General features: G+C 35.9%; 1 protein-coding gene across 1 annotated transcript; it reads left to right on the forward strand.

The window, feature by feature from the left end:
* Nucleotides 1–7265: 7265 nt before the first annotated feature.
* Nucleotides 7266–10236, forward strand: LOC120086793 (auxin-responsive protein IAA21-like). Its single transcript, XM_039043588.1, has 5 exons — nucleotides 7266–8221; nucleotides 8838–9073; nucleotides 9228–9369; nucleotides 9716–9777; nucleotides 9937–10236. Exons 1-5 carry the CDS (start codon nucleotides 7635–7637, stop codon nucleotides 9972–9974), a joined length of 1065 nt encoding a protein of 354 aa, XP_038899516.1. The 5' UTR covers nucleotides 7266–7634; the 3' UTR covers nucleotides 9975–10236.
* Nucleotides 10237–10990: the final 754 nt, after the last annotated feature.

A 10990-nucleotide genomic window follows, 5' to 3' on the forward strand; every position in this document is an offset into this window, starting at 1 on the left:
TGATATTTTAACCTATCTTAAAATTTTCCATCTTTTAAAAATCGTGCAACACCTTATAAAAGAAATATTAAATTACCAAAAGTACTCCTAAACTATGAAGTTCATTTCAATCTTACCATTGAACTCTGAAACATTTCATTTTAACCATTAAAATTCGAATTTTATTTCAAAACAACCATTGTACATGTTGATGCCAAATTTTAGATAAGAGAAAATATACCTAACTTTCATGTGAGAGCAAGGATACATTTGTTAAGGAAGAAAGGATCTGCAAAACAAAGAAAAATGAATCTGATGTCTAAGTTGATATGAGAACCGTAGAATCACTACTACAAAATCTACATTACTTGACACTTGTAGTTTTTAATTACTTGACGTTTCTTTGGAAAAAAAATGTCAAGTAATAACCTTTTAGAAAAGAAAATGGCAAGTAAAAGGGTTAAAAAAACGGAGATTAACGAAATGTTTCGAATATTTTCATGCGAACCATTACTTGACACGTTTTTCGTGTCAAGTATAAGAAGCGCTTACTTGACATATTTTTCGTGTCAAGTAAAATATAAAAAACAATATATTTTTTTTAATTTTAATTTTTTGTTTCCCTCCATCCACCATTTTCATTTCCCTCTCAAATTTTGTTTCTTTCCTACCTAAATTATCAAATAAAATATAAATAATTAACTTATTATTTTAAATAAGTAAAAAATAATTATCAAATAAAACTTTCCCCCTTCCTCGTTTTCTCTCTCGCAAACCCCTCCCCCCCCCCCCCAACCCTCACTTCCCAGCACCGATCAGCCACCGTACAGCCTCCACTGGATCCGTGTCAGACGCCCATCGTACAACCTTCACTGGATCCGAGCTAGACGTCCAGCCTCGTTTAGAGTCACATCAGATCTCATTGGTCCTCCACTGGATCCGTGCTAGATGCCACCGGATCCGCGTCAGACGCCATTGAATCCGCGCCAGACACCCATCAGATTCGCGCCAAACGCCAGATCCGGTCAATCCTCGCGTCAGATCCAGTCAGTCCTCCACCGGATTCGTCGTATAGCCGCGCTGCCCCTGTTAAGTAAGAGCTTCTTATAGTTTTGTGAGTGTTCTTATTCCTCTTTTGTTTTTCTTTTTAGGCAAGTTGGTTGAGGCCTGAGTGAAGCGTCGATTTGAGCAAACACTTCGGGTAAGTGTTTTGGATGTATTGGAATGAATTTGTGATTTGGGTTATAATGTAGCATCTTCTGTAATAATTTGCTTGTTTGAATGTTTGATGATGAGATTGATTTTGAAGTGTTGGAAGGAGTTGAGTTATTATCCAATAGGTTTGAGACCGATCTTAGCAAGGTTTTAGTAAGTTTGGAGGTATTAATAGTTCTTTGCTACCCATTGAAGTATTGGTCTAATAATTGAGTTATTTTCAATTTTTGATGTTCAATTCAAAGATTTCAAAGGATTGGAGCCACTATCCAACAAAGTTAACGATTTTTGGACGTTTTGATAGGTATTAAGGCCTTGAAACTCTTTTGGAATTATTATATAGTTATTGGAATTTGCGTTTTGTAACAATTATTATTGAACTTTTCGTAGGTTGGATTACTTTATTGTAGTTTTGAAGTGATATTCGAATCAAGCCACAATTTGGGTAATCTATTTGGAGTTAATCGGTTAGTTTGGTGAATGAAATTTTGAAGAGTTGGGCTTCCAATATTCTATAGTTTTGAATGAAATTTTGTAGATAAAATTAAATTACTTTGTAGTAATTTTGAATGAAATTTTGTAGATAAGATTAGGCTTCCAATATTCTCTATTTTTTATTGCTTGTAGATAAGATAAGTTGTGACAGTTGAGGGAAAGGTGACCACATTCTTCTATTTTAAATTTTAGCATATGCTTGATTTGTTGATAATCTTCTTCCTCTTTATTATATTTTCTCAAATCTCTCCCATCTTCCTTTGTTTTGCAGCAAAAGTTAATTGTTCCTCTTGAGGCTGGATATGGTCAAAAGAGAATGAATGAAATCCCAGTAAGTCTCTCACTTTAAGTTGTAGATATTTTTTAAGTCTCGAGTATGTATTTTTCTATTGCATAAAGTAAGCAATCATGTACATTTTTCCTTGTACGTGACTTTTTGCCATTGTTATATCTTAACACTTATTTCTATATTTTGAAATTGGATGTTATCGCCCTTTATTCTTTTTTGCAGGTTGACTTGCTTAAACATGGCTTGTTTGACCCTTAGTTCTCAATCTTTAGACTTCAAATGTCACACCCCGCTCCAGATTACCTTCATAACCTGGATGGAATGGTGACTGCAGCAGTTACCAACCCTTTTGCTGGCACTTACTGCCTATCCTACCTGTTAAATATTGCTCAAACCCTGAATACATACAAATTAACTCAAAACTTACCACGTTTACACTACAAGGTTACGTAGTATTGTTCATACATGGACATTACAATCTAGTGAGCCCCATAAAAAATACTAATTACTAGACAGACACATGTGTACTAACTAACATAGGTCTTTAATTATGCTTCCTTCAACCAGTTTCTTGAGTGGCAGAGCAGCAGCAGAATAGCCTTTTGGAAACTGACCGCTACCTGAAAGAAAACATTTGAAAGGGTGAGTTAGAAGCTCGGTGAGTGACTTAACAAAACGTAAAACTCATGCTTAAACTGAAAGCTTGAAAACATAATACGGGAACTTAAAATATACCAAGCAAATGTATACATAAAACCTTTTAAACCATTGTATCTGCAACCTGAATCTTAGTTGAGAATGAACATTCACTGTTCTAATTCCCATCGTCAAGCCATTACAAGGTGAGACCTCTACTTCGACCTGTTCACGTTAAACTATGGTTAGAAGAGATCCCTACGTTGATTTCTTTAAATATATTGATGGCATCTCAAGCAACATCCTTAAAACATAAACATTGATAACAACTCTTAAACATCAATAATCATCATTAATCCCTAGTTGAGAACAAGCATACACTGCTCTAGCTCCCAACGTCTATTATCGGCCAAGAGACCAATACCTCGGCCTCTCATTCAGACCCACCTACATACACATGGAGATTTCTATGTACCGTCAACACCTTAGGTACATTTATTCAGATACCTTCCCTACCTTCAATATCCCTATTCATTATGTTTAAAAATACCAACGCATGTACTTTGGCAACCTTAGGTTTTTAAAACATAGTATGTCAAGCTTCATTCAACCTTAGCTTTAACCCTAACGCATGTTTCATACTTTGTGAAATAAGTTAGCTTAAAACATATTGAACTAGCATGTAAAACCACTAGCATGCGTTAGACATGGAAAACATACTTGGAAAACTCATACATTAGTAAACATCATGCGTTGATAAACATTAATAAGCATTAGAAATTTCAAACTATCCTTCTAACCTAGGAGAATATACGACTGCCTTTATCCTTAGTTAAGAGTGAACTACTAGTTCTAACCCTCAATGTCAACCTTAATCGGGGAGAACCTATTTTGCTCAGTCCCTCGACGTTGTATTACCTACGTGCACGTGGTTATAACTGAGTACCATCGTACCTTATGTACCTGCCTAGTATACCTTATCATTGTCTTTCAGTATCCTCAGGTACTTGACTAGGATACCTTCTTATTGTCCTTCAGTATCCTTAGGTACTTCTGCTCAGATACCTTCTCAAACGTCTTTCAGTATCGAGCTGCTAAGATACCTTCTTAAATGTCCTTCGGTATCAAGTTGGTCTGATACCTTCTCGAATGTCCTTCGGTACCAAGTTGGTCAGATACTTTCTCAAATGTCCTTTGGTATCTGGTTGGGCGGATACCTTCTCAAATGTTCTTCGGTATCGCGTTTTAAGTAAAACTAGTAATAAACATTTAGTTGAACACTAAGGCCTAGTACTCAAATTATCATACTAGTTCTTCCATTATACTAGTTCATCATAAAATGGAGTTACTTAAACATGCTGAAAGTATTTGGACAAAATAACATATTTAAATCATATCAATTCCATGGAAAACATGCTTTACTTAGCATGAGAAACAGTTTCACAAACACGTTGCTTGACACTTCATTTAAACACTTAGCATGAGAAATGTCTTCAAGAAATCACAATTTCTAAATCATTAAAATAGTAAGTCATCACATAGTCACTCACAGCTCGTTGGCCTCTTAATGGGTTATACGCCTCTCTTAGTTCTTCTTTGCCTGAAAGAACATAATTCCCAGTTAAACTACTTAGAATTCTTAGCAAATACCTTAAATAGTTCATTTACTAATGGAACTTTTATCAACAAAATCAGCATGACTAGCGAGAAAATCATCATGAGCGAGATCACCCACATGAGGAGATCATCCTTATGAGTGAGATTTACCATTCCCAACGAGATTTAGCACAAAACCAGCGAGATCTAGTGCAAACCAGCGAGATTCTCGTCCCTAGCGAGATCCACCTTTCACTCTCGCTCTCTCCTGCTCTCGTTTCCTCTTGCTCTTTCTCGCTCTCGTTCACTCTCGCTCTTTCTCGCTCTCGTTCACTCTCGCTCTTGAGCTGCCTGCTTAATCTTCCTAAGCAGCTGTCTGTTTATGCCCAGATCCTCTATTACAAATTCAAAAATTCATAACTCGAAATCCAACCTTCTTTTGAAGAAACCCCCTTCTACAAACATGTTTAAAATTGAGTTAGCAACATTACCTTAAAATTTTAGCTCAAAATTCCTTGTCGTTTAATCTGGAGATTCAAAATTTCATCATTGGCCCTAATTCAAGCAGTTGTCTGCTTGTTCAACAATTTCCAGTTCAACCTTCAAAATTATATAACTCGATTTCCAGGCCTCATCTTAAAAAGTTTCATTCTACAAAGTTGTTTATAACTGAATTAGCAATATTATCTCAAATTTTTAGCTCAAAACACTTCGTAATTCATCATGGAGCTTTATTTATTCACTGATGGCCTAGATTCACTCAAGAAACGAACCCTTCGTCTTTATTTTGTCCCTCCAGCTTTATTCCGACGAGTTTTTCTTCCAGCAGCCCAGCCACAAAAAATAGACACACAAAACTTTCGAATGCCACTAAAATTACATAAATAGCCTAAGTAGTCTGTCCAAACCGACCCAATGAATTCGACCTTCTTGCTTATATTACAGCCCAAAATCCAGCATGAACCCTCATTGTGCCACCTGGCTCACTATTGGTGATGAAGGGCTAGGATTTAGCAAATTTCCTTTTGTAACTTCACTTATAATATTACTTCAGCACTACTCCTCATTAGATGGCATGGTCTCATTCATATGCTTATCATGCATTCCATCTTCTATCCTTCCTGAGACATGGCATTATTTAGCTCATTAGAAGACATCACATTACTTAAAGTAATTAGGGTTCGAGTTTTACATCAAAGCTCAATGTATAGAATAAATAATGTGCTTTGTTGAGAGGTTATTTATTAAACAATTTGTCACATTTCTATTGGTTGAAAGTTGATTTTTGTATACAAAAGCAATAGTTGATATTTTATTTTGTGCATGTACATGTGAAAGAGAAATATTGTTGTAATTTGTGAGCAATGTTCATATGAAAGGTCATAGTTGAATATATGAAATTTTTAGTGAATATATTGAGTTGATAGATCTTAAATGTATAATGTTTATTTAGTTGATATAATTGTATTGTTGGAATACAATGCAGAAAATGAGAATACCAATTGGGGCATTTAATTAAAAAAAAAAAAGATACTTGACAAATAAAAAACGTCAAGAGTTATCATATATGATACGTAATCAATGTCAAGAATCAATAAACTTGACATACCATCAATGTCAAGTGTATTATCTTTCTTGACACGAAAATTATATCAAGAAACATTTGTCTTGACTTTTTTTTTGGAGTCAAGTTATCACACTATACTTGACAGTCGAACACTCGACGCTTTTATAAGCGTCAGGTATACCTTTTACTTGACATTGGAAAAATGAAGTAATCCAATTTCTATATAGTGAGTAGAAAAGAAATCAACCCTTGTAGTTACCTTCTCTGATACTTTTATAATCTATTTATAAACTTTTTCATCTTTCTCGATCCTCTTCTGAATCGGTATCTAGTGAAACCTTAGGGTTTCTGATTGGCTCGGCCTCGGCTTAGATTGAGGCCAAGCAGGGTGGTTTGGGCTTGGCCATGTCTATTTTCCTTCTTGGACATTTTTTGATTTGGTCATCACTCCTTTGACCCTTAACCTAATATTTCAAAGCGCAATGTCCATTTTATCCTCTGGTCTAAATGAGCCTATAATAGTATGTTTTTTCCCTTTAAATTCATAGACAAAAGCTTTATATCTACTTATGTGAATAAATCTACATACATACATAGAAGAAAAAGAAAGACACTCATGACAGATCCAAACTATACCTATTGTCGTCTTTCTCCTTTCAACCGTAATTTTCAATGTTTCATTCTTTCATTTACATCTTTTTACTAAACCCTAATCTTCAAATTTACTTCTCGAATCCATTTAGATTTATTCATTCAAACAACACATAAGCATTAATAAAATTTTCGTCCATAAATTTGACATCATAAGCCTTTCATAATATAAATTAAAATAACCCAAAGTTCAAAAGGGTTAGAAAAATATTTTGGTCCCTGAACTTTCATGAAAATAATAATTTGATCCCTGAACTTTGGACTGTAATGATTTATTCCCTATACTATCAGTTTTGTGACAATTTAATTCTTGAACTTTAGCATGTAACAATTTAGTCATTGTACTTTCGACATTGTAACGATTTAGTACCTAACGCAAAATAATTTATCAAAATTAGATGTCAATTTATAATACTTTCTGATGTAAACTTTATATTTTATAAAAATATTGAGTTTCTAATTAATTTAACGGTTTATTTATGTAGGATATCTCATTAAATCTTAATATTAATTATATAATAGAGACTAAATTATTTTAAAATTCAAAGATTTGATTGTTATATAGTAAAAGTTCATTGACTAAATTGTTATAAAATTGAAATTATAGAACTAAATCGTTACAAATTAAAGTTTAATAACTAAATTGTTACTCGTACGAAAGTTTAGGGAATGAAATTGATTTTTAACCTTTTTACTCAAAATCGAAAATAAAAAATACGACAAATTAAAAAAGGAAAAGAAAAAATGGCAACAGAAATGGAAAGTTTTTGTCTTGAAGTTGAGAGCAGCAATCTCCTTCAGCTTCTGCCGATGACTGGCTCGGCCATGGTCGTGTACTGTTCTATCATTCTACTTTTATCGAAACCCTCATCAGAAATGACACAGAAGAAACCATATCTCACAAAAAATCACTCCTAATTTCAAACTAATCGGCTTTTGCTAAACACCCTTTTATGTTTTTTGTTAGTATGAGGCATCAATATAAGAAAATGGTGTTTGTTTACAGTGTTTTAATCTCTATTTAACTCTGTTTTTCAATTCACTTATATAATTGGGGAAAAGGAAAAGTTGCTATTGCTACAGAAAGGGTCAACGAAACTTCTTTTTGTGTATAAACAAAGCTTACACAGACCAATCTCTACTCTCTTTGTGTTGAAATAAGCTTCTGTTTCTTGCAATTTTGAAGAACTTGGTTCTGTCATTTTGATGTCTAAACCCTTAGAACATAATTACATAGGATTACCGGAGGCTTCTTCAATGGAAAGAAACCCCGAGAAGAATCCTTCGTCGTCTTCTTCTGCTTCTTCTTCTTCTTCTCTTGTTACTAACGAGGACAAGAAATGTGTTACTGTGAGTTTCAAGGACACTGAATTGAGGCTCGGTTTACCTGGTTCTCAATCTCCTGAGAGGAAACTGGGAAGTGGGATTTCACTCTTCGGCAATGATTCTGAGGATGAACAGAGTAATGGGTTCTCTTCTGCTTGTCCTTTGAATTTGAAGAATCTTGTTTCTGGGTCTAAGAGGGGTTTCTCGGACGCCATTGATGGGTCTTCTGCAAAATGGGTTTTCTCTGGGAATAATCGATCTGAGGTTAAGTTAAGTGAAGGGGCTGTCCTTTTCTCGCCCAAAAGTGGGAAGCCGGCGATTGGTGGCTTAGGGAGCAATGTTAATGCGCCACAATCGTGTGTTACTTTGAAGGCTGTGAAGGAAGTGCTTCCTGTTCCTCAATCTTCAAATCCTGTTCAGGAGAAGAAGCCGCAGGTTTCAGAAAATGGTGGTGCTCCTTTGGCTAAGTAAGTTAATAGCTTGAAACGTTGTTTTTAGTTGAGTTCATGTACATTCATCGAATTTGATGGGAAAAATTGTCCGGTTTGCTCTTTTTTCTTCACTTTGTTTTTCTCATGTTGGTGTTTTTGTTGCTGATAATGGCAAATTTCTCTGCTGGTTTGGCTTGTTATCTTGTCAATGCTATACTTACACTGCTTTGGTTTGCTATATCTACATGTTTTGATGGTCCGTGTTGTGGAAAATCGAGTTTAGAATTTGCTTAGTTTCTTGTAAAGGAACTTCTACCTGTAAATGAATTTAAAGTACAATCAAGGTTGATGATGTTGAATGTGGCGCTTGGCCTATTGGGAGTCTTTCCTCCCCCTTGATGGGCACATGCTCTCAATCGGGTTCCTGAAGAAGGTCTCAATGAATAGTATGTTCTTCTGTTCGGTCGGAGGCGGTGTATCGGCTCTCTCTTATCTGTTACAACTCCTGCAAGAATTAGTTCATCCTATATGATTTTTATGTCTACTATATATAGAAGTTTCTCTTCGATTTTCGCTTTGAGAATTCTCTTGATACCTGCAAATTCGCTTGGTAAATGATGAATTACTGACTGAAAAAATCTATGGAATGCAGAGCACAGGTTGTGGGATGGCCACCCATTCGATCCTTCAGGAAGAACACCATGACATCTACCAATTCGACAAAGAACACTGATGAAGGCGAGGGAAAATCGGGATCATCTGGTTGCCTCTATGTAAAAGTTAGCATGGAAGGCGCTCCATATCTAAGGAAGGTTGATCTCAAACTGTACAGCAACTATTCTGAACTGTCATTGGCTCTGGAGAAGATGTTTAGCTGCTTCACTATTGGTAAATCTACCTCCCTCCTAACAAAGATTGGATTTTATCATCTTGAACGAGCTACTTTCACATTAATCTGTGAACATTGTTTATGTTTTCCATTGTTTTATCGACTCAATGGGACAAAAACTGTGTATTTGATGTTTTGCCTCCTATGCTTCAGGGCAGTGTGGTACTGAAGGACTTCCAACTAAAGAGCGGCTGAGTGAAAGTAATTTGAAGGATTTCCTCCATGGGTCTGAGTATGTGCTGACATGTGAAGATAAAGATGGAGATTGGATGCTTGTTGGTGATGTCCCTTGGGAGTAAGTTTTTTTTCCCTTTAGTTTGTTTTGTTGGCTTCCTTTGTTTCTTTTAAGCTAAGAAATAGTTGTAAATTTCTAAGAAACAAAGAATCAGTTCGTGTAGATCTAATACATGAATGACAAGTAGAACATGTGGTGATTTACATGCTTCGAACACGAAGTCTAAGACTCCGTGGCACATGTTCAGATGACGCTGTCAATATGTTTAATACAGTCAAATTCAATCCAAATCTTTGTTTCTGATCCATTGTTCTGTTTGTTTTCTAAGACTCCGTGGCACATGTTTTGGTGCACGCTCAGTTTGTGTTTTACGTTCTTTCTCATTGTTTTGGATTGGCTATGACAGGATGTTCACTGATTCGTGTAGAAGACTCCGAATCATGAAAGGTTCTGAAGCAATTGGACTAGGTAAGTTGTGGCATATTCCGATGTCTAGCATACTTGTTTTGCATAAGCTTCATTCAGTCTTTTCAACGTTTCTATCTCAAGAAAATTGGTATTTTAGATATATGTGTATGCAAACAAGTTCAATGTGATCTAAAGAAATGACTGCTCGTTTGATTGCAGCGCCAAGGGCCTTAGAGAAGTGCAAGAACCGAAACTAGCGAGATGAAGTCCCGGCAAGACCTAGAGATGACATCTCCTGGGATTGTGAAAAAAGCCCCCCTTGTTTTAAAAAAGAAATATATATTATTGTTCATTATGTTATAAACTAATGTTGTATCTTATGAAATGCTAACATTTTCCTGCTTGGTAGATAAAAGAATTTCACTGAAAGACACTGAGTGTTGTGTGTTTAAATGTTAATTGTTATTGCTTCCCTCTTAAAGCAAAGAGTGAATCCTATGGAATCTGTTTGCACTTGCAGCTCTCCTCTCTCTTTCTACATTAGTCTTTCCCCACAAACACAACAAAATATCATTCAAATCACTTTCATTTCAGTACCTTATTATTTTATGCATCGATGATAGGCTCGACAACGTCGATGCATCACAGAAACTGCTACAAGCAACAACAATGAATATGCACAAAAGAGCCATTAAGAACAGGATTTTCAACCCCGAAGACAGACTCGAAGCATGCTTTATTTTCTTGAGAAGGCAGGCAGAGGAAGAGCATCTGCAGGGGTAAGATACTTGTTTTCTGGCAGGGGTGTTGGTTGGTGAAGATTGGTGACATCGGTCTGCGGCTGAAGTTCGGAGGCGGGATTGGGATGTTGGTTGTTGCGACGACGTTTTCGTCGTTTCAAGAAGCTAGAAACGAGATAGCAGAGGAGACGGAGAGAGGAGAGAATGGCTATGAGGAGTAAAGCTGAGAGAAGATAGTCTGTTGGGGAGCGAGATCTTTTGCAGCCAAACAATATTCCAAGACAAACCATGGCAAAAGGGTCTGATGGGCTTCTGCAATGGCTGCCAATTTAATTTAGAGAGAGAGAGAGTTGTAAGCTTTTTCTAAACTTTGGGTTCTTTCCTTGTCCAAACAATGCACAACAGGAGAACTTTCAGGCCTATTCTTGCTTTGCCTTCATCAGCCACTGTTTCATCACTTTAAGTCAAGCATGGAATCATTTCAACTACACCATCCAAATTAATATACAAATATGTATATATAAGAAAAATAC

Source organism: Benincasa hispida, chromosome 9, assembly GCF_009727055.1.
Source record: "Benincasa hispida cultivar B227 chromosome 9, ASM972705v1, whole genome shotgun sequence".
Taxonomy (NCBI): domain Eukaryota; kingdom Viridiplantae; phylum Streptophyta; class Magnoliopsida; order Cucurbitales; family Cucurbitaceae; genus Benincasa; species Benincasa hispida.